General features: G+C 39.3%; 1 protein-coding gene and 1 long non-coding RNA gene across 7 annotated transcripts in view; one reads left to right on the top strand and one right to left on the bottom strand.

Annotated features, from left to right (window-relative positions):
• Positions 1 to 528: 528 nt before the first annotated feature.
• LOC135446837 (uncharacterized) lies at positions 529 to 8,885 on the top strand. 2 transcript variants are annotated; one of them, XR_010439904.1, is made up of 5 exons: positions 529 to 667; positions 1,494 to 1,582; positions 3,572 to 3,622; positions 7,141 to 7,183; positions 8,021 to 8,885. It is a non-coding gene; the product is annotated as an uncharacterized LOC135446837 (long non-coding RNA). The 2 variants fall into 2 exon arrangements; XR_010439903.1 differs by lacking the exon at positions 8,021 to 8,885 and adding an exon at positions 7,748 to 7,825.
• Positions 4,869 to 24,143, bottom strand: part of DCLK2 (doublecortin like kinase 2) — an 80,025-nt gene continuing 60,750 nt past the window's right edge. For 2 of the 5 annotated variants that reach the window (XR_010439902.1, XR_010439901.1), the window contains 10 exons: positions 22,274 to 22,331; positions 19,005 to 19,124; positions 17,144 to 17,290; positions 14,836 to 14,969; positions 13,411 to 13,488; positions 12,217 to 12,313; positions 10,656 to 10,736; positions 9,774 to 9,890; positions 8,886 to 8,968; positions 6,122 to 6,256 (listed from right to left, as the gene is read on the bottom strand). Coding sequence is in view for 3 of the 5 variants with exons in the window: in XM_064711248.1 (XP_064567318.1) it covers positions 6,044 to 6,256; positions 9,774 to 9,890; positions 10,656 to 10,736; positions 12,217 to 12,313; positions 13,411 to 13,488; positions 14,836 to 14,969; positions 17,144 to 17,290; positions 19,005 to 19,124; positions 22,274 to 22,331 (1,045 nt within the window). In the remaining 2 variants the exon portion in view is untranslated. Of the gene's footprint in view, positions 6,257 to 8,049; positions 8,063 to 8,885; positions 8,969 to 9,773; positions 9,891 to 10,655; positions 10,737 to 12,216; positions 12,314 to 13,410; positions 13,489 to 14,835; positions 14,970 to 17,143; positions 17,291 to 19,004; positions 19,125 to 22,273; positions 22,332 to 24,143 lie in introns of all 5 variants that reach the window. The other 3 variants (XM_064711248.1, XM_064711247.1, XM_064711249.1) reach the window with 2 other exon arrangements.

The following is a 24,143-nucleotide window of genomic DNA, read 5'->3' as shown; positions in this document are numbered from 1 at the left end:
GAAATCCTGAAAGTCTTCTCTTTATGAAGAAACAATTATTGATAGAAATAATAGCTCCTGATCTTGGAGCCAAAATATTTCATGGGGAGTTGATTTGGTAGGTGGCTTGTTTTAGAAAGGGCTTTCCCAAACTGGAAGCAGAGCTGTACCTGTATGTGCTGTCCTGAGTAGCACCCAAGCCTCCTTGGGAAGCAGCAGCAGCTGCTGCAGTGTGGAGTTTTGCCTTTGGAGTGCTGCAGCCTTTCTGTGGGAAAGGACATCTCCACCTTCTCCTCCGTGAGCAGGCCTGTGAAGACTCCTCTGTTCTGCACATCTCGGGTGAGTAGGACATCCCCTCCTTCCACCGGTGAACCCAAAGGCCTTGGACACCACCCCGGGGCCCAGGTGTGCACTTGGGATCTCAGCTTTGGCTGAAGTAGTCCCACCTCATGCTGTTTGTGATGAGATGGAAAACAGGGTTAAATTCCCAGCTACTCAGGTACTTGTTACTCTCTTCAGGGCAGCACCTGTGTCCCATGGATCACCTGAGAGCTGTCAGCAGTGCTAGCAGCTGGGCCTCATTTGGCTGGAGTTGGCAGAATATTCCTCAAGAGAGGGACAGACCTCTCTCCCCCAATGCATTTCTGCAGAACATTCTGTATGTGACAGTCTGGCCTCTTTTGCCCTGGTGAGTTCAAACAGAGCTGCTGCCAGCTGTGGTTATGGGCAGTGCTCTGCAGCAGTGCTGCTTGGTTGGGATGTGCAGTACTTGGCAAATGTAGCTTGAAATCCCTTGTATTTTCTATCAGTGAATTGCTGATGGAAATGCTGTAGGATCTGGCAAGAGAAGATGGGGTCAGAGCGGAGGTTTCTCTGGAGGAAGTTTGTGCTGTGGTGCTACTGCAGGCAGAGCTAAATAAGTGCTCAGACTTGAAAATATTTCTGCAGTTCTTGGCTGTGTTGTGCAGCTGTGTGTGTATCTGTTATTGTTTCTTGCCCTGACATCCTCTTGGTAGTCCCTCACTTTTCTGCAGCACTTTGTTCCTGTTCAACATCCCAAAGAGCTGATCTGATACCAAGGTAATGGAAAGTGAATTTTACTGCAGCTTTAGTCAGGACATGATTGGTTTTAGTTGTATTGAATACGAATGGTCCAGGTAAGGTGACTATCTAGATTGTAGTTTTTCCATTCTATGTCCTAAATTTCATATTCATAGAGATTTCAGTGTGCTTGTGGTATGGCATACTTCTTTTTTCTTTCTCCCAGAAGTAATTCAAAGGGAATAACAGATCACTATATTGTTTTTAAGAAATTGTGTTTATCCTCATTAAATAGAACCAGAGATGGGCCATTCTGAGAGTGATGCTCTAAAGCAGTGAGATCTCTCCCATATACAGGGTTAAGAAGTTTGTGTAACACTTACAATGAGTTACTTGCATGGATTTACCATATTTCATCATTAGATGAAATTTCATCATCATTAGGTGAAATCCAAAATAGTTTACTTTTGCAGAACCAACCTAAGATCTTCAGTAAACTGAGGCAGTTAATGATGCATCACAATGTAAAGCTGCTCTTTAAAAGCCCTGGACAAAAAAAAAGGTAAGAAATGGTTTTAAATTTTGCTTATATGTACTGAAATTCAACTATGTTTAACTAAATTAACTATGTTTAAAGCTCCTCAATTCAGATACAACCATTGTTATGAAGTAAAAATGATTGAAATAATAAATTCTAACTTGTATGTGTACTTTCAGTTGAGACTTATTATTGAGAAGCATATTGTTAGAAAAGGAATGTAAAAAAATTCACAACTATTTATATATTGTAGGAAATACAGCTACATTTGTTTTTTGGAAATTAATTGAGGTAATAGTGGAAAGTGTAGTCTTGAAACCAAAGAGATGTATGTATTTAGTAAAATCTGAAATTGCACACAACTTTGCCCGTGGATCAGACATTGTGGTGTGTGCTTTGGAAATGATGTTGCATTGTGTGGGAATAGACAAAAAGGGGTTCCCAAAATGTGATACTTGCTGTTTGCTAAATGGAAACATTTGAGGAATGATAATTTATTATTTTTTTTCTTCAAGTTATTCTACTATTTTTCTTGCTACTGTGTGAGCTCTGAGCTGCAAAATGTTGTAGGCACAGCTCAGTCTGGTTGTGTGGTGACTTTGGTGCTATGAGCAATAGCAATGTCCAGAAACAGAAATTATTTTGTACCTTGCTGTCCCAGTTTGCCTTGCTTATTCTGCGTGCAAGGGATGCTTTTTTCAAGCCTCTGTAGCTATAAAAACCAAAGTCTGACCATTTGAAACAAAACAAGTAGTGTAATTCAAGCAGTGTTTAAACATTAAGCATTTAAATGCTCTAGATGGCAGTATCTCCTGTTATTTGGCAATTATCTCACCTATTCTACTGGAGAGGAGGGAACAGTTTTGGTACTTCTTTGAAACCTGCACTTTACATGGTTCAGGTTCACACTCTTGGCTTCCTGTTTCCAAAGGAAACAAAGGCACTTAAAAGTCAAATTCTCTTTGAAAAAAAACCAAAAACAAAAACAAGAAGAGAAGGCAACACCTTCCTAGTGGGTACTTGCATGGCTGCTTGCACCTACCACTTCCTGCCCTGGAATTTTTTTTCATTGTGCTAATTTAGTTTAAAAAGAAAACAAAAATCCTGCTAGAGTCAATTCCCCTGACAGAAGAGCTCAACTAAATACCTACTTCTGTGCTTTAGACATTGAAGCTGACTGCAAGTAGGAGGGTTTGATTTGCTTGTCTTTTTTGTCATCTTAAAACCATCAGTTTTACTTAACAAGCATTTTGGGTCGGTTGCTAGTTTTGTGCTTTTCTGCTGTTTCCAATTGCTGTTTGGATGTAGCTTGAAAGAAAGAATGAATAAATGCAAAATATAGTTTCTCATTTAAAAACTGATAAAACCAAAGATGATTGATAGATAGATACATATATTTATGTAAAAGTGAAGGAATCAGTATCAGTATAGCTATCACGCTATAATAATTAGACCAGTGACCACTGGGAGGAAGAAAGGTGTGAAAACCAGGGTTAAATTACTGACCCATAAATATTCTTGACAATTAGCTACTAAGAAAGAGTCAATACTTGATAAAACTAACACCATAAAACAGCATCTTCATTAATGTATTTTGAGAATTATTTTAAATATTTTTTTTATTCCAGAAAGGGGTAATTGTCTGCAAGGGTAAATATTGATGGGAATCAATCAGTGGATGTAGAGTTAGGCTGATTTATGGCAGGAGAGGATTCAGTCCTGGGACTTTAAATCCAGAACTGCAGGAATGGCTCATTGGACTTTTGTGAACAACTACTCCCTTTGAAAGGACCTAGAAAGATTAGGATATTTAAAAAGATTTTTTTTAATAATTATTTTTTTTAAATGTAGGCATGGTAGCGGTAGAGCTGTCTATGGAGTATTTGTACTATGGAGTATTTGTAACAGTTCTTTCTAAAAAATGTGTAACTTGTTTTCAATTTCTAGAATAGTTTCTTTCCCTTTATAACAGGAAAAAAATTGTGAACCAGAACTATTTTTGCCTTCTTCCAGCAGCAACTGGTGGTTCTACAGCAAGAGAAGGACTAAATGAAAGTGCAGCAGGTAAGAAACCAAACGTGATACTTGGGGACATTCATTACGTGTTTTAGTGTTAAGCAACACATCTTTATTTTATGTTAAAGTGTGGTATCTCCTGCACCTATGCACAGACTGAACTTATGTGGAAGTATTTTAAGGCACGGTGTAGTGCTATAATGTTGTTAAGGTTATACAAAGAGTTGGGGACTTGCCCAGCTATCCTGTTTTTGTCTGATTGTTGGTCATATATTTTCCAGCTGTCATCACTATTTTTAAATAGGCATTTTGGAACCTGCCTCTGCTCTGTGAATCAAAATACTTGTCTAAGACTCTTTAGATGTTGATCAGTCATGAAGTTAGGGACATGAATTCAGGGTATGTCTCTTTACTTTCTTCTTCCATGAGACAAGGGAGTAGTTTAGAACTGGCAGCTGTTGACCAGGCAAGTGATGATCCCTTCTGTTATAGATGCAGAATTCTTTGTGCAACACAACTCGTTGGAAATCCTTGCCAATCCATGGCAGTCTTTTTTCTTCATAGCTGAATCCATCCTCTTGGGAAAACCAGAACTTAACCCAGCATTCATTATTTGCTTGTTGCTCCCTCTCTGCTGATCTCTCTGTTCTGCTCTTTTGGAGGCTCCCTGTCTTTGCTGGGGGGGGATGGTTAGCCTGCTCCACCTGAAATTCCACATCCTTTCTTTGGCTGAGTCTGAGACTTGTTGCAGAAATCACCAGCCACAGGCAGCCAGCTACGGAATCTTACCAGAATCTGAATCAGGAGTTTCTCTTCTGATTAAGGTTGGAGTGATAGCTTCATCTTTTTGCACTGTACCAAAAACCAAATTATTTTACAGAAAGGCTATTCCCATATTCTTCAAGGATATTGAACTTACTCCATAATGAACCCATAATGAAGTTAATTAGCAAGGATTGGTTGTAGCCCAACCTTTTTATCACAGTTTAAGACATGCCATGTCTTCCTACCTTTAATACCATTTTCTTGCCAGGATGTTGCACATTTTTCAGCTGCCATGGCCTTAAGTTATCACTTGGCACTTTCTGATCTTTAAGTGCTCTTCAAAAGGTAAAACAACCATGTTTAAACATGGCTTTCATAGGAAGCAATGAACTTTAAAACAATGAAGTTTATGGGAATCCCTTAAATTAATTCTATTAAATTGCTTTGGTAGGCATCTAATTGTTCAGTCTCTCTAGGGAGAATAAGAAAAGTGTCACTGACAAAATAACTGAGCTCTCAAAGAAAGGAATGACTTTTTGTGTTCTGCTTTTTTTTAATGAAGAAAGTTTATTGCAGGTCTTTCTTTTACAATTCTAGTAGAAAGTATAGCTAAGAGAAAAAATGAACTATGACCAATTCATAAGAACGAGCAAAGGAAAAGGATTAAGCTGAATACATACTCTATTGAACTAAGCATTATGGTAAAGAGAAAACCTCACCTATTTTGTGACTGCAGGTTAAGGAGAGCTGCTTCCCAATGCTGGTTTCCAGTGCCTGCACCAGGTGAATAGGGGGGATAGCACTGACAAACCTCTGATGGCTATTGATGGCAGCTCCTCTATCAGCATGTCCTAGAATCAGGAGGTGCTCAGCTCATCATAGCTTGGATAACATGCAGCAGGCTTTCCCTTCACAGGCCCAAAGTAATTTTATTTTACTTTATTTTTATTTTTATCTAACAGGTAGTCTGACCCTGGAGAAAAGTGTGGATGGGACACTTGTGGTTAGGATAGAAAATGGCAAAGCAAAAAGGCTTCCTTCACTCCAGTCTTTGTAACAAATAAACATCCACTGCTCATGTTTACATCCCAAGTTACTTTATTTAAATTCATATTATCTAAACACTACCCTGCCTGCAAGTCAGATAACAAACTTGATGGAAAACAACGATCCTTCCCTTTCTATCTTCAAATATTTGTCTCGTGATATTTTACAGTTAGTCCACTAAAAAATTCTTTGTGAAAATTTGCCTCTTCAAGTTTAGTAGAAACTTGGCTAAAAATAGAGGCATTGGAATAGAAGGCAAATAGAAATTTTCTTCCCTTGTCTGCCTCTCCCACTTTTCTGAAAATTCCCATCAGAAGAACAGAACAGGGCCTGCTGGTGGACGTGAGGCCAGGTAACTGTTCCCCACCTCACTGCTCATATAAAAATATGGTTAGCTACACCGTAAGTTAGTCTATCTAGAGCCCAAGGCTGTGTGAAATGGAGTTAATTATTGACACAGAGAACTTAAAAAACCACCCAACATTCCTGGAGTCTTTCCCCTACTGTTCTTCCCAAGATGTGGTTCGTTCACCCCATGCGAGAGACAGGCTCAGACCTGGCTGGGGCTTGCTATGAGAGGTGCTCACAAACTGAAAACAGTCATGGGGAATGAAGAAAAGTGTGGCCAGAGTGTGGGGGGGTTTGTTTTGCCCAGTCCTACGCAGCAGGCTGATCCCCAGCGGGCTCGGGAGGAGGCGGCGTGGGGGACCGGGGCGGCTCAGGAGCAGCGGGGAGGAGGGGCTCGGACCCGGCCGCACGAGGAGCAGCAGCTGCAGCAGCGATTGCAGAAATGTTCTCCACTCCAGCTCCACCAGAGTCCTGGCAGCGCTTGCTGCAGAAAATCTGGCTCTCTTTATCTAGAGCTGTGTTCTACAAACAAACAGAACAAACCCAAGGCAAAACGTGAAACAACACTTAAATACGGCCCTGTCTTAAGGGTTAAAACCATCTACAAGACATGAACTGCATGCAATACAGCCAGGATAAAAAAGGAGAAATAACATTAGAAATCTTTTATATAATGAATTTTATCATTTTTGTGATGGTGACTTTAGGAAATGTAAGGAAAACTTCTCTTCCAGGTGTATGCTTGCCATGACGTTGCAGGTTTAAAATTTTTGTCTTGCAAGTCTGATGTGGAAAAAAAGATGGCACGAGTGGTTGTGATAGAGAAGGAACCTGTCACAGTAACTATTAGCAAAATTTATGTACCTGTGTTTTTGCAGACACAAGGAATCAGGTGATGCTTACTGAGAACTCAGCGCTACCATTCCTGTAACAAACCACACAGTACACAAGGGGAGCCCCTGGGGAACGTGACAGAACATTTTTTTATTTTTTCAAGAAAAGGAACTGCTTTTCTGCTTAGTGGTGAGAGTAGGAAAATGACCTCTCATGGTTGCAAAAAGGCATAATTTCTGAATTCTGTACTTAAAAATGAGTTTACAGGAGAAGGGAGCAACAGGTTGGAATAAAAACTGAGAATTCTGTAGTGAATAGCTCAATTATCTGGAGTATGTGATACATCTGCTGAAGATAACAATTTCCATACCCTCAAAGATATGTGCTAATTGTAAAGGTTAGGTGCTTTCCCTTTTCCTCAAAAATTTATTGTTTTGATTGGACTTGCTTTACTAATGTGAAAATTTATGTGTTTTTAGTTGGGTTTGACTAATACACTATTCAATGAAGTATTTAATACTGAAATAAGTTTCTGAGACAAGTCAAATTTAGCAGGGTTCATTTTTTTTCAGATGTGTTTATTGTATCAAAGTCATCAAGGACAGCAGATACAAGGTACTTACCCTCTTCTTTTGTTGTTGTTGTTATGTTGGGTTTTTTTAACTCAAGTTACATCACTACATCCCTGCATTGCGAGGTACAAGGAGAAAATTCTATAGTCCACAATTGAGTTTCTGCTACTGACAATCAACACTGCAAAGGGAGCATGCAAGGAAAGGAGCAGCTGAATTGGATCTGAGTTTTGAGATTAGTGATGGTCTAAAGGAATTTTATCATTATCAAGGCACCCTTGCATTGCCTTTTTTTCTTGCTGGAAAAAGTTGTAGGTAGGGGTTTCTGCTATTTCAGTGTCAGGCAAAGTTATATAAAAGGGGAAGGACATGCTTTCAGTTCATGCTGACAGTGATTTTCTCCTGTGCTGTCCTCATAGCAGCAATACAGTTCTATGTAATGCAGTTTAGGGTTTTCTTTTCAATTTTACTGTTGCTAAGCAAGAATGTTTTTTATTTATCTAAGAATGATTATCACTTGTCTGTCTCTAAATGAAGTGTCAATTTTAGATAGAAACAATGTTTAGTTCTTTGCTTCTGTCTTCAAAAGGGTCTCATCTTTTTCTAGCTGTTTTTAGATACAAGATGGATATTGACATGCAGAAAGTGACTGCCAGGAGAATAAACCAAGACATGTCTGAGGAAGTAAAAAAATTGTTGTATTGGTGTTTGCTTAGCCTATTTCAGATATGCATCACTCAAGACAGAACTATTTTTTCCTAAATGTTTAAAATGTATTCCTTTGCTGATTTGGTGTGGCTGTACAGCTTTTTCCACTTCAGACTGGCTTAGTTATTTCTCCTTCCTTGTTACCAATGGAGACCATGTACTTTTTGTGCAGCAGAACAAAGCATCGCCGTTAGTACGTACCATTGCCTTGGACCTACTCAGAGGGAAGCAATGCAGGCATTGGGAAAGGAGGAAAAAAGGAAGAAAGCAAGGGACAGAAACTAGACTTACTTTAAGCAGAACTAACACAATTGCAACAAATTTAGATTTACAGAACATTTCTTAATTGACCAAAAAAAAAAAAAAATCAGTAATGAATTAAGAGCAACATGCTTTTGGGGGCAGCAGGAGCCTCCTGTGCAAGGACACTGAACTGGGGATGTGCAGTTTTACTTATCTGCCACAGGATGGGATTATCTGCATGGGCCAGGTGACAGTGTTGGAATGAGGTGATGCTAAAGGGGCTCCAGTGAATGTGCAGGTGGACTGAGAGAGCAATGCACTGCAATACACAGTGAGAGTTACAAAGTGTGCTTGTCTGAAGCTGAATGTTGGTAAGCAATGAGTGCTGGAGCAAGTGAAGAACTTCTGAACACAAAGGTAACTACATTTCAATGCTCAAGGTAAACCAGGGCAAGAATAACAAATTGGGGGCTTAATCCTCATTAGATCACAGTATTTTGAGCAAGATTTTACTTTTCCTTTCAGCATTAACTGGGAGCTGCATTCAGCAATTAATAATTATGCATTTACATCCTTCCATACCTGTTAGAAGGAAATAAAGCAGGAAAAGGTAAAATGAGGTGAACTTTCGTGGCTGAAGGAGTGTCAGTAGCTAACAGAAAAAACTCACACCAATAGGAAGCCAAAGCTAGGCTGTGTCAGAGATCTGAGACAGGCTTAAGTGGCATGCAAGTTGGAGAGGGGCTGAGAGTTAGAATTAAAATTGCTCTTATTACATATAGCGCATTTTATACCAGTTTTCAGCTTCAGGCTTATCCATAGTCTCAACAGTATAAAGAATGAAGCTCTGAAGTCCCTCTCAAACTGTCAAGTCAAACTGTCAAATGAAATGTAGACAAGAACATGAACCTGAAATCCATTTCCTGACTTAATTTTATGTTATAATTTTTCCTACATTTAAATTGTTTGCCTATTTAACTCACATAAATGTATTGGCAAAGACAGAGATGTAGGCAGAAACATTTTATTTAAATTTACTGGTTCTCAGATGACTAAAACAATTATTCTTGTTAACATAAGTGGTCTGGCCTTTATAAGTAATTAATACTAATGGAAGGGTGAGGGTGGAAGTCCCTGTTAGGTTACCATGGATGGTTTTACTTTCTTTAAGTTACTGAAAATACATTTTGTGTGCAGTGTCCATCCTTGCATCAGACAAGGATGGGCCCTGGTAAGATCAGGAAGAAAGGAAGTTTCTGGAATGGAGCCTGGTTTCCTGGCAGAGGTAGTGTTGAACAACACTATGCTCAAGATGAAGCAATACTTGGTCAGGCACAGAGGTAGACCCTACTTAATTAGGTGGGCAGTAAGATAAAAAAACTCTCAGGTTTTATACTGAAAGGTTTCAAATTGCTGATAAACTTCATTTTAACATACACCTACTTAGTGTTCACATGGTTCTGTTTGAAAGCTCATTTTTATCTCTTGGGCAGCACACTGTGATAGACTTGGTTGCTCTCAAGAAATGATGAGACAATCCACATTATACATCAATAAAGACTAGAATTAGAGACTCTTCTAGTTTTGGGTTTGCTATTCTTGCACCACATGTGCTCATAGAGCACTGTCAGGAAAATATGCAGAGTATACTATCAATGTATAGAAATGTTCATTTCTCTTACCATGATGACAGAAACCCCAGCAGATGTGTTATTTTGCTTGGGTAGGGTGTTATTAAAGTGCTGCTTCAGTTTACCTGTTACTTCAGCTTGCATATTATTCTCCTGGGAAGCATCATCCTGCATAAGAAAGAACACAATATTCAAGTTAGGGAAAAACCAAAAAGTTTTTTATCATCAGGTACTTTCTGCTTTTTAATGAATAGTGAATATTCAGACAGGCAGTCCAAAAGTGAACACACTCTGCTACATGAGAGACAATTCCAGAGGAAAGGAACTGAGCAATCACTGCTTTATGAATGAACATTTCTATTTCTTAAAATAACATGTGACACTTCAGTGCATTGCTTTGTCCCACAATTATAAGCTGCAGGTTTGATTCAAGCAAGTTAAAAATAACATGCTTGAAATAATCTTAAAAATGAGAAGCATATTTTTCACTTGGATTTCTTTCAAATACCCACTTTAAATGGCCCATCATGTCCTAAGTCTGTAGGTGTTATCAAGTATTATAAATACACTTGAGAGGAGCTGTTATCCATTGATACACTTGTTAATAGTGGTTTTCTCTTGTGTCAGGCCACTCCACAGATTGTATTCAGTCCCTCTTTTAGAACATGTCTGAAAATAAGCATTGACTGGCTCCATGTAAACCTAGTACTTATTAATAATTAATTGATTTTAAATCAATAAGCAATGCACTCTGGTGTTCCCCTTTGCTGCTGCCAGAGAAGATGAAGGACCTGGCAGGCATCAGCTTGGTGTCTGTGGTAAATTAGGTGTTATATTTGCTAATTGTACTGCTGCTTCTGAACAGTGCAGGTTAATGGTTAGATTTACAGGTTTAATGTCAAATTAGAGACAAGGGAAATGTGATTTACTCACTGACACCCAGGGATGGCTTAGGATCTGTGCTGCTGTGTACCGGGCTTCAGCATTCACATGTAGCATCAGGCTGATTAACTCCTTCACGGAAAAAGAAAAAAAAGAGAGTTTGAAGGGCATGGGAAAGGATATTAAAACTGAAAATAATGTTGCACCAAGTTCTTCTCAGTGCAATGTTCTTGATACCTGGATGGGAAAAAACCAACCCCAGCTGATACCAGAAGCAGTGGTACCAGTGTGACTTAAGTGGAACTTAAATTTGCCCTTTAGGATTAAGAGTCTGCAAGGCAGTGTGTTTGATATCAGCTTCTTAACTGTACTCATGTTTCACTGAGTCTATTGAAAACAAATGAAAAAGAAATGTTAAAAAAATCAGCTCTAATGTTCCACTTTGTTCTCTGTATATTCATGAACATGACCAGAACAAAAACAAACCTGGGAGACATGAGATCCTCTCTGGGCAGTGCACATGCACTCAGTAATATTACATAAAAAACATTACATAAAAAACCACAAATCCAAGACAAGAATCTGCACTTGAAAGTCAAGAAACTGATGAAATTAGTTGAAAACGTTCTCTTCTGTGCTGCTGCAGAAGAATAGAAGATATTGAGCTAAGTCCCTCCCTCAAAAAAACCTTTTAAAGCCTCCAAATTATCATCTCCATATTTTTATCAAGATTATTTCAAGATTATTTCAAAGGCACTCTCCATTGATTCAGTTTTGGAAATGGTTTGTTCAAGCAGATGATAACAACACACCTTACTGAGAGCTTTCCCAACCAGCCAAGTTCTTTAGTCTGTGGAAGTTTGAAGTGAGACATCACCTTGAATACCAAGATTGTTTGTTCAGAATGCATGTCTGGAAATCTGTGAGATGACTGGGACTTGGGAAATGTTGGTAAATGGATAAATGCACATAGGGAAATGCAGAAAAATTCAGAAAAAAAATTAACTTCTCATTGGCCAGATAAAAAAACCACCTCCACTTGTTACCGAGTCCTCAAATATTATTTAGAGCACTTCAGTGAGTTAACCTAAGAGAAATGGGGCTTACAACTTGAATCTTTGTCCTACAGACACAATCAATTTAAACAAAACTGCAATGATCACAGAAGAACTGCTGGCAGTGGCAATTAGCCATGGCTGCGCCTCTTGAAAAGCTCTAATAAATAAATGCCTCAAGTAAAAATAGGAAAAAATGCCTACTGCAACCAATCCACAGAGCAATAATTTTCCTTCTTTAAAGAGTGACAAGAGGGAAAAATTCAGGGTCACATGTATTTTACATCTGAAGCACTGAAGCTGCTGTAAAGTGCATCATGCAGTGAGCTGGGCAGTGTGTGACGTCCCCTGGATGCTGCTGGCATTCTGCTACCCTTGCTCAGGCAGCCTGAGACACCTGAGCTCTCAGCAAGCACTGCTCAGCCAAACCCACGGAAAAGCCACAGCTGGGGCACTGGGCTGCTCTGCATCTTCCAGGCTGCCTTCCCAGCCGAGCACAGGCTGCTGCGCAGGGGCTTGTCAGAAATGTTCTTTCAGGTGGGAAAAAATATCAGTACCTTTGCTGAATCGGTGATGTTATCCCAGTAGGGAGAGGGAAATTCCAGCTTCCCCACAAGTATCTGATCAAAGAGGTCTTCCTGAAGGTTGTTTTCACTATAAAACAGCAGTAATGAAAAACATTATGAGAGAAAAAGCCAATTTGTCATGGGGATTTTAACTTGATTTGGGGATGGAACAGAAATTATGTTAAAAACTACTAGAAATGCACAATTTAGAAGTGTATACAGTGACAGCTTTTCTGAGCCAATACATTGAGGTAACTTTTGCACTGGAATAGGGGCTGCATAGTTAACACACATTTATTAATCTCACTCATAACCGGTTCAACTAGCATGATATGATATGGACATTCTCTGTGCCCTGACTCAAAACTCCGATCAAAGAATACATTTTCTTGCACAATGTATCTTTCAAAACACATTTTCAGCTTTAAACGTGAAATAACAACACGAAAAACCCAAACATGTGAACGAATATTTTTCCCCATCAACAATACATATATAAAATAAATATATAAAAAATAAATACATATAATATATATTTTTAAAATATAAAAAATATATATGTAAAATGTATTGTTTGCAAGATATTTTCATTCAGTGAGATGTTTTAGTTAAACCTCTTTTGTTAAGCATCTTGCTGTAAAAATGAACAAGCAGGCCTTGCATTAGTAATTTATATGTTAAGAGCAGAATTCCCTGTTAAAATGTGCCAATTCCTTCTCATTCTCTGGCAAAGAAAAAAAAAAAAAAAAAAGAAAAGAAATGGTCTTTGCAAACCCCACGGCTGGTTTGGCACTTCCCAAAAGGCCGAGCAGGGTTAAAAAGGCGGGATGAGCACGTTTTCCCCTCTCCTGTTCTGCCGCTGCTGACGGCAGAGGGCAGCGCGCACCCGCGGATGGCGGCGCCGGGATCCGCATGGAGACAAAAGGAAAAGCGGCTCTGCCCTCGCACCCCCTCCCCAGCACTAAAACACCCGCCCCCGTAGGAAAACATATCTCACAAATTGATCCCAAACCTAAAATGAGGGACGAGTGAAAGCCACGCAAAGAAATGAATAAATCCGTGAGGAAAACACATCAATCTGATCCACCTTTTTTCCTCCCCCAAGGATGCCTCCTTCAGGGAGAAAGGTCAGACTGGCTCTGAAAGAATTTGATTGCTTTTGCTGGGTTTGCCTTTGGCACTCACCTGCGAAAAGGTGGAAATCCACATAACAGGATGTAAGTGATCACACCTGCAGCCCAAATATCCACCTTTAAGCCATACCTGAGAAAATAAGTCTGTGTTACTTGTGCTGAATTAACAACAACAACCACAAAAAAAAGAGTCATTCCAATCAAAAATAAATTATGCTGACAGGATTACATGAGAATCTGTGCTGGGTTACTTGCTGCTGATGGGGTGATGGATTTTCTGTCTGAGCAGCTTCTTCTTCACACCTTTACAATCTTTAAGAAACCATGATTCTGTGATTTTTTTTTTTTCTACCTCAGGGCTCTGAGGTAGAAACCATGATTCTGTGATTTTTTTTTTTTTTCTACCTCAGGGCTCTCCAGGGCATTCTGAATATACTCAAATCCGATCCAGTATCCAGGTTTCCCCATCCAGAGCCACCAATGGTTAAAGACAAGGATGTGCTTTCTCAGTCCCCACCGTGAAGCAACTCTCTCAAAGGTTATCATGTGTTGCTAAGCAACAAGACACACCAATTCTCCAGCCTCTCCAGCGAGCAACGCGGGCAAGAAGAGCTGCACTTTTCTTTCAAAGCACAGAAATTAAAACACTGCAGGTCAAAAAGAGGCCTTTTCTCCTATTCAGTGGATTCAGTTTGTCAAAACCTCAAGCACGCAGATGAGGTGCCCTCTGGCACCGGAGCTGACTGCAGCTGTGAAACGTTTCTCAATGCAACAAATGCACTGAACAAGGAGTGAAACAGCACAAACAAAACCTCCCTCTGTCAGCAAATTCAGAGTGGTCACAGCTATGGCAAAAGCATGGAATGGAGATCTTGCAGGTCTAAAAGGAGAGAGGATTTGTGATAATCTGTCATTGGTGGAAATTTACCATTTTACAAAATTTATTTCTGTATTTATGCAATGGCCTGTTAAATACAGAATAATGGGGTTGCTCAATTGTTATCAAACAGGATGTGTCACCCAGAAGGGTCACTTGAATCAACATAATCTAATTAGAACTGTCCTGAGAACAGGTTTAGACTAGGTGAGCTCTGCAGCCTCTTCCAGCATAAATGATTCCATTTCTAAGGCAAACACTGTTTTGCCTGTCTGTTCTTCCCCAAACAGCTGCCAGGGGTGGTACAGTGGGCTCTGGATGCTGAGGTGAGGCAGGGAGCACAAACAAATGGACCCCACTGCACCACTGCACCAGAGCTGTCCCTGGGAAGGTGTGAGGGGAGGCAAAGGCAAATTCTGGGAGCAGGCAGAGCAGGGACACTGGTGGCCTCTTGGAGGAACTGGGAGTGGTGCCCTGGGGTGGTTTGGTTACAAAACAATAGAGGGACAGCCTGCTGGAGCATTTGGATCTTACAAGATCCTACAACCTGCCAAAAAGAGTGGTTAGCAGGCCTGTGTCATGCCAGGCAGTCATGCTCACCCTGTCTCTGCAATGATTTCTGGAGCCACATAGGTGGGTGTCCCACACACCGTGTACAAAGGGCCTTCCACCACCGTCGCCAGCCCAAAGTCTCCAAGCTTCAAAGACTTGGTTCCATCTGAATATTCACACACCTAAAATCAGAGAAATTAACACAGAATGAGGAGGAGAACATCTGCATTTTTATATTCTCTAATTTCTTGGGGAAAACATCATCACCATACCAAGACGACGGGAAAAAGAGGTAATTTCCACAGCCCTGTAGGGCAAGAAGAGAAAAAAAAAAAATATTCCCATTGATTGCAGCTGGAGCAAATTTTCAATGGAGCTGTCTGCCAGCTATGTAGGTCAGACCATGACACAGCCTCAAGCAACTAGAGGTGGAAAAGAAAACTCAGTCCTTGAATGTTGAGAAGTTTTCAATATATTCAGGAAAATATAATACTCTACTTTCATTTGACTGGGACTAGAGTTTAAAATGGGTCTGGCAGCTACAATCAGATTTGTTTAACCTCTTGTTATCCTAGCATAAATCTAGCCAACATACCGGGCAATTTCATCAGCAAATATCTTCCCTGTGCTTGGTCTGGGCAAATTCAGTTTGGGCTTCTGTGCAGACCCAACTGCACCTCACCAAAAGGCCAATGAACAATCTAGCACTGAGTCATTTTATTGATGAAAGAAGCTGAATTTAGTTAAAAAGAAAAATGCTATACAACAGTGATGGCAGGAATAAACCAAACCAGACCAACACAAAGGAAACATCCCCCTAATAAATTCATCTCAGTTTCGCTCCTATAGTTAAATGTTTATATTAACCAAATTTCAAAGGCATCTAGAATGGAGGACCCCAGGATCTCATGAATAGCTGAATTTATTTGCCTTCCTCAAACATCTGAGCACTGCAATACCTTTCTTCATTCCCCTGTGTAATTCATATCAGTAATGGAAACACTTGTTCTCCTTTATATAACACCTTCATACCAGCTATGACTCTTAGGGTTTGCATTTTTTAAATGCATGACTAGGAAAGGGAACGTAATTCCCATCCAGACGGGCTGGATGACCCTGTGCAAAAAAACGAACTATGTGCAATTACAGGTAGCAGTTGATGGGAATTATTTGCATTTATATTCAATACCAGGATGTTATCTCAATATTCTGCTGCTGTCAATCACAGTGAGTAAGATTTGCATCTGTTGAGTAATCTCTTTAAGCTTTCTAGGCAGAAAGGGCATTGGTGCCTATTTATAACTGATTCAATCTCTAATGAGAGCTTAAAATTTCTTTGGACTGTCTGTGTTTGGAGATACACTAATAGTATGTGAGACTTCTACCTTCATTTTCTCTCTCAAGTGCCATGTTGCTGTGGCTACATTTTCCAGGAGAGGCTTTCCCCCATGCTTCTTTTTGCTAAACAATCTAATTTATTTGAGGGTTGATTTAAATTGCTAAACACTGTCAGTGGAATTACTGGGGAAAGAATTGACTATTAATTAGGAAATATTTTCAGCTTGTAGCCCTGTCCTTGTTACAGTTCAAAATCCAGTCTGGAATAAGCTGTGACTCCTACTCTCAGTTCGAACTCATTAAACAGGACTGACAAACACCACAAAAGACTTTTAAGAAATGTCTCAAGCAGGGGAGATTATGGCCCTGCTTGTGCAGTGCATGACACTTAATATCAGTATGTAATGCTCAAGTGTAACCTCTGTGGGTAAGTGAGACAGCACACACTGATCCCATTCTGTGGACAGGGGAATAAAAAAGCAGACTTCATGGTAATTCTTGTCAGCACAGTTATTTTATGTCTTGCTGAAAACACAAGTTGCCTAAGGAAAAGAATAAATGAATGTAAAGGGTTAATTCCCAGCCAGAATTCTGGTAAAGCATCAGAAAGATGATCCTACAATGACATTGAAAGGAAAAAACCACTGGCTTCAGCTGGTAGTCATAGGATTGTTGAAGAAATGAAGAAATGCTCTCAGCCCAACTTTCTCCCACTTGCAACCTGATAAATAATTCATTGGCATAGCTTTAAAATTCACTGTTTTGTGAGACAATACTCCTGCTCATCCAAAAGACAGCCAATCAAATTGTAAATACAGATAGGTCTAAGGACAGGTTTGAGCACAGCCCTCCTGCATTACAGTGATTGCTATCTCATGGCAAAAGATTTACTTCATACATACTTATTCTAAATTAATACGCCTGCTGTTCTCTGCTGTGCTCCTTGACATTTCTACACAAGCATTTGCATTAATGAGAACAAAGTAAGAGAAAATACTGGAAAATAACTGGGATATACCAGAAGATTTTCTGGTTTGATGTCTCTGTGCACAATGTTGAGGCCATGCAGGTATTTGAGAGCACTGGCTAAATTGTAGACCATGGCACTCCCATCTCTCTCTGTGTATTTTGTAGATGAAGTGATGGCATCAAATAGGTCTCCTCCCTATGGAGAGGAAAAAGATCATTGTTTAAAATATAATTAGGATGGTATTTGGTTAAAAAAACCCCAAACCCTAAACATGTAAAATCTTCCCTCCAAAACACATGCCCAAATTCCTGTTAAACAGCAAAAAAAAAAAAAGAAAAAAAAGTTTTGCAGAAAAATGATCTTGTCACCAAGATACTAGATTGGAACTTTGGTCATCTACATTAAATTCTTAACTGTTCTCCAAGGCTTCTGATGTCTGAGCTTGGGTAAATTACAGAATTTTTTTCTATTGATCTTCCTATCTTTGATCACTCATTTATATTACCTACAGATACAGGCATACAGCATCCCTTTTCTTCATCTTATCAGTATATTCAACATATTGATAAACAGCCCTGATTTTGAGTAAAGCCTAAAATAAATTAGCCCAATAATAATAAAAAACCCTAACTAACAAATATTCATCAAATTCAAATTTCCGCAGATATTGCAAGAAATACCAAATAATTACAGCTGAAGAGGGAAAAAAAGATAAACACATTCCAACATAAATGCATCCACTGATTGAGATACATCAAAGTGCAGAACCTCCAGGTGATTTCTGAATGTGTCAGGCTCTGTTTATGGATGCCCTATTCCTCTGGGAATACACAGCAACGTGTGAGTGAGTTACTGATGGGGCATTTTCAGTCATTACAGCAAATGTCATATGGGTGTCTCCATGATGGTTTCCCTGGATACCTCTGTAGGAGTGATCTGTCTGAGCTGTGGGTGGCATTCCGAGCATTTCAATGCACACCAAAGAGAAGCAGCAATTCAGGGAAGATAGGCCAAAATGGTGGGGAATTAAAACATAAAAAAATACTCTCTTGAAACCCCAAAAAGCCTATAGGGTATTAAAATAGCTTCTAGAAAGGAGGAAAGATGAGTGGGCTACAGAAATTATGTATTCAACAACTACACACTTTTGAGGTTTCCCAGTCTGGCAACCATTCCAGAATGTAACAGTGCCTCAGTCAGAAATAAAAAGTGTTCCTCAAAAAATGAGCAGTGCTCCTACTGCTGTTGCTGTATGTTATTTGTATCTGACATGCCAGTCAAGCTGATGTGCAGTGTGGCTGTGCATGCACAGAACTCAGACAAGAGAATGCATGAGCAGAACCTGATGCTACTGGTGTATTTGGCTCACAAGGTGACAGCAAAAAGAATATTTGTGTTTTCTCCATACATGTATGAAGGGAGCGTCTGTTCTCTGGTGAACTGTTTGATACAAGCAAAATGGGTGAGATCTTTTGAGTTTTGATTTTCCAGGATGAAAATTGCTTGAGCTTAATCTATTTGTCTTATCTATTAAGATAAATTCATTAGAGAGTTCATTTCTTTAATTCAATTTATTAACTAATGAGAATAGTGAAATTTGTTAGTAAATCCATACTACTCTCATCCCTGTATATTGTAGGCATGATATAAAGCCCACTATCCACTTTTCTCTAGACTGTGCACATTGCAAAATTACCTCAAATCTGTGTTAATATTCAAATTACAACTGAAGAGAAATCCCATTCATATAATTGTGTGGCAGGTGCATTTTTATGATTTAAAAATGCAGGTTGCCACTGAAACCTTACTTGATTATGTCTCCCAAGATCTTAGCATTCCCAGATACTGCTCAGATTTCACACCAACACAGAGAACTCAAAGAAGACAAACAAAGGCCCCTGAGCCTCACCTTGACCAGCTCCATCACCAGGTAGAGCTCTGAGGGGGTGTCCATCTCCTCTACAAGCATGATGATGTTGGGGTGCTTCACTCGGCGCAGAATCGACACTTCATTTTCAATCAGGTGCTCCTGTTCAGAAGAGGATGGAAGTTTATCTGGAACATGAATTTGACAATTCACTTTTCCTTTCATCAGCCAACCACTTGATCAGTGAGCATCCTTTTTGCTGATTAATTTATATAGCAGATGGTTATTTTCAGTTGCTGGATCTTAACTTGTATTTCATCACTGACCACATTTAATTTAAAATATACTTCAAAAATGGGGCATCTCCAAAAATGACCCCAGAACGTGACAGCAATTCAGGAAGTGCAGGTTAAGTTCTTATGTGGGTATTATGAGGTGAAATTAAGTTCAGAACCTTTCTGCCCCCCAGCTGGATCACTGGAAGCTGTCACTCCTCATCAACAGTTAACATGTTCTTGATCCTCTCCAGCCTTCACCTCTCATTTGGTGGAGGTTACTCAAGGACAGATTACCTAGGATTTGGATCCAAGGACTATTTTTTTTAAAAAGTTGTGGAGTATATTAAAGAAAAAAAATATTCTAAGTGCTTTGGTTATGGATTTTTGTTCATTTTATATGCCTGCTCAGATTTACAATCTGCAAAATGTGTAGTAGCTCAGTTAAATTGTTGTGACTCCAACAGCTTAACAGCGTACAGACTGAGTTCAATTTCCCCTTCCCTGTGCTTCTGAGGAAGTAATGGCTTTTGAGAACAAATTAGTTTCAAATGCCTTGTTCTCTAGAACATTTTAACACTGGAGAGCAAAAAAAAATTATGTGTCCTTTCCATGTGAAGAATTATTTTAGTTTTCTTTTATAAATGTTGGAATATGGATACTGTATTTAGGTTCTCTGCAAAATAAGAAAAAATGCTTGCAATCAGACAGGAGTATCCTTCCACCCTGGCAGGGAACAAATCATGTCACTGGACTGGGAACTTATCCATGTTGAATGCACTGACAAGGAGCATGCACTTCATGCATTTGTGAGCAGAGCATCAGGAGGAGATGTGACCCACTGTGCGTAGGCAGTGCCTGGAGACCTTACACCACTTCACCTTCTTTTTCTGGGGTTATTTACGGGTGCATTGTGCTTTTGCCAAAGCTTTCTGTGGCTGCACAGCTCAGAACCCACATGCCACGTGTGCACCTCGATTGGTGAGAGAGCAGAGCGGCACACACGGTTACACACCACACCTTTGGCATTCGCTCTGAAAGAGCAGCAATTGTCACTCTGAGCAAACAATGCCTGCTCCAAGCAAAGTGCTCTGGAGAGAAAACAAAACAGACAAACAGGAAGCAATTCTGTTAAACACAATGCTGAACCTCATCACCAGACAGACGTGAACAGCCACAGCACACTAAGCCTCAGGGATGGAAGCCTGGAAGTTCAAAACTAACATTAAGAGTCCATACAAAAACTAAAATATTATTACAGCTTTCTCAACCTGAAGAACAGGGAACATATTAAATTTATTACACCCATTAATTACTACTAAGGAACAATGGCTTTATCTGTGCTTTCTTGACTAAACTGCTCAGGCATAATTAAAATTTAAAATAAACAGTATTTTTTTTAAAGGCTCCAGAATATTGTTGGCTACTGTTTAAAAAACTGTTCTCAAAAAAGGTTGACTAATATGTAGCTGGATATTTTCAACCACCTCACTGTTTGCTATGTTTTGCCATGGAAAAAATAGCAATTCCAAAACTCATGATGGCGTTCTCCTGGATAGTGCAATATATGCTTCAGTCTACATTAATGTGGCTTATTTACAGAGACATTATTGTGTAATGAACATTTAAACCACTTGTGGAAAACAGTGAGTTGGATTCAAATTTCTGAACATCCAAGATCAAGGAACAGTGAGCAACACTTAAATCATCCAAATTTGGGCTGGATGGGTGCTTTTAAGGCAGGGCTGTGGAACTGAGTGAGGAAGGAATAAGTTGTAGCAAAACTTAATTATTTCCTTTCTTGGAATTCTTCCAGGATTATTCTGCCACTGGCCTAAGAGGTATAAATATCTTCCAACAGTCTCTAGCTCTACAGATATAGGTCCTTTCAAAATGGGCAGCTGTGCATCCATAGGGTTGATTTCTCTTTTTATAGATGTTTTAAAGCAAGGAGAATGATAAATAGAAAATTCCTCTCAACTCCACTGTTTAAAATAGAATATCTATCTCCAGACCATTCCAGTTTATGATACCTAAGCAGCTGACTCAGACAAGTAATAAAAACCATCTAAAGTTGCAAGCTGTACACATCATCCAAAAATTTTGTTTGCAGTGGAACGCAGTGGGTCACCCTTTCCACAGCTAAAGAAATTGCAACATTTTAATCTCAGAAAGGCAATCCTAGCACTTTTTCTTGTGGCTGCACATTTTTATGATTCCTTTCTAAATTTTCTAAATAAACCTGGAGAATATGAGAAAAAATGAAACCCTCATCTCCTAGCATCTAAAACATGGTTCAAAATCTGCACAGATAAAATGTTTCTGTTTAAGGACCTCTCCTAATAGGAATTTATCACAGCATCACACAGCTCCTTACCACACAAAGAGGGAAGGCAGTTTTTCTTCCTTTTAAAAAATGGTGTATTTTTATACTTATATTCAATAAGTATGAAGGGAAAGAAGAGGTCTGACACTCTCAGATATTTGCTTGCGTTATATGAGATACTGTTCTCCTGGAGAAACAATTTTTGATTTTTCTGTTTTAAGTTTGAATTAAAAGAAAGTTTTCAGAACACAAGAGATCTTTGTTAAAACACGAAGGTGGCACCACATAAACAGAAAGAAAAGGCGGTGAAAATTTTTTTCAAATCCATGTTCTGCTTATAAAAGGAGCATGTTGAGCTATACAGAGAGAAAAAGAGGCAGAGTGGGATGGGAATTGCATAAATAAACATATAGCTGGGAATTTCCTCTCTCATATTTTACACATCAAAATAGTCCAGTAAATTTTGAGTGCATATTAGCTTTTTTTTTTTTTTTGCCAGCCTGATAAAATAGGCAACAATTAGTTTGTTTTTTTCTCTATTATGTAGTAGACTAACAGTCACTGCTTTTATTATTTGGTTCCTGGATACATTATCATCTTGTTAAAGAGATACTCTGAAAATAGTCAGCAAACCCAAACACACCCACCATTTATGACTAATGAGCAGCTGCTGGTGCTGCTTCTGTACACATGCAAATGTTGTACTCTACCTTCCCACAGCACTTGGCCTTGTCTATGATCTTCAGGGCAAACTCCTTCCCTGTGGATCTAGGCAAGAAAAACACGACAGCCAATAATTAGAAAGATTGTGGCATTTTCTGTAAATACACCACCATAACAACATGCTGTGGCCATGGAGGCTGCTGGCAGGAAATCCACAGAGCAGACCTGGGTTGGTTTTTGTTTCCTCAGCAGCATTTGTGCCTGCTGTTTCCCTGACTACCACAACCCAGCTCCCCTGGTGTACGAATCCCAGGATTCAGCTGCAATTTCTCCTTTGTGACCTGGCACAACTCTGTCACTCCTTTAAGGCAACATGCAAAATTTGCCTTCAGCCTTCCCCTTAGCTTTGTTCGACTGGTAGGCTTTGAAAATAAAATCATACATATGTGAAGATTGATACCCTAATAAAAGAATTCAATAGGATTCCACAGAGCCAAAATGCCATAGTCCATTACAGATAGTCTAAAATCCTGTAGGATTTATTGGGCACTGATTTTGAGCTTTTGTATTGCAAATTTTTTTTTTAAAGTATTTTGTGGAATTCTGCAGCAGTCATCTAAAGTCCCATGACATTTAACAGGGTGGGTCATATACAAAGTAAAAAAGGATTACTGTTTGCAGCAAATACTCTCACAGAAAGGAGCTCTTGTTTGTCTTTCATCCCTTTAAGCAATAAAAATCTCCATTTCTCTGGATGGGGGGAAAATTAGTGAAAAAAAAAGCAACATAAATTAATCTTAAAAAAAAAGATGAAATTATTACTTATATTACTGATGAATTAAACATAATAAGAAATTGCTGTAAGACCAGCTTGCTGCTATTTTGTACTGTGCCAGTGCCTACAGACTCCAGTGTGCATCAGAACACCTCTAGAAAACAGGATAGATACAAAAGCAAAAGGCATCTTTTCAAACATCCAGGGCGATTTTCACTGCATTTGGCATTAGATATAGCTGGTCACAATCAGCACCTTACAGAAAAAGGAGCTGAATTAACACCTTACATTCCATTTATGCATTATTGAAAAACTGCAGGCGAGAATCCCTGCACTGGAAGTGCAGCTGTATCTACGAGGTTGTCATAGTTACAACCTGATCTGGTCTTTAGATAGCAGCCCTTATCTAAATGGCGTCTGTGAAATGCCACCCTCTGATGTTACAGAAGATATGCTCCAAGCACAGCGTGGAAATCACAATCACAATGTGTACTTCACACCACTCTATCAGAAATCCTGGGAACAAGTGATCAGCAACATCCACCTGGGAACCTTCCCAACCATGCTGAGAGCAGGAGGAGTTAACATCCACAAAGCCAATTCACCCAACAACTTCAAATCCCTCAGGCAAACACCCTCTAGTGCAGCACCCATGGAACAAAGGTGGATATAACCCCCACGGTTTGTGTGCTGACATCCCTGCACATCCTGCACCAGCAGTGTCTGACAGGTTTCAAGGATTCTTCTCGAGCTGTCAGTGCCCATCTGTTGACTCACGTCTTTATATACAGACACACAGGCACAAAAGAGACCATCTTATTCTCTTCTTGTTCTTTTTGTAGAACATCCCAGCTGGTAGCTGTGTAATAGGATCCTGGCTCCATAGCTAAAGCTTCTTAGTATCACAAATTATGTATAATTAATAGAAATTAAAAGAGAAGCATTTACAGTTGGCATTTCCTCTTTCATCATTATTATTAGCAATTGTTTTTCTATACTTATTTTACATAAAATTAATTTAATAATGTTGCACTAAAGCTTTGATTACATACAAAACTAGATATTGAAGTGGAATTGTGCCTTTTTTATATTTTTATCATTGGAGGGTTGTTTTTCTAGTCCACTTTCCTCATTCTAAAAAG

This window comes from Zonotrichia leucophrys, chromosome 4 (assembly GCF_028769735.1).
Source record: "Zonotrichia leucophrys gambelii isolate GWCS_2022_RI chromosome 4, RI_Zleu_2.0, whole genome shotgun sequence".
NCBI lineage: Eukaryota > Metazoa > Chordata > Aves > Passeriformes > Passerellidae > Zonotrichia > Zonotrichia leucophrys.
This window is presented reverse-complemented; position numbering and strand designations above follow the sequence as displayed.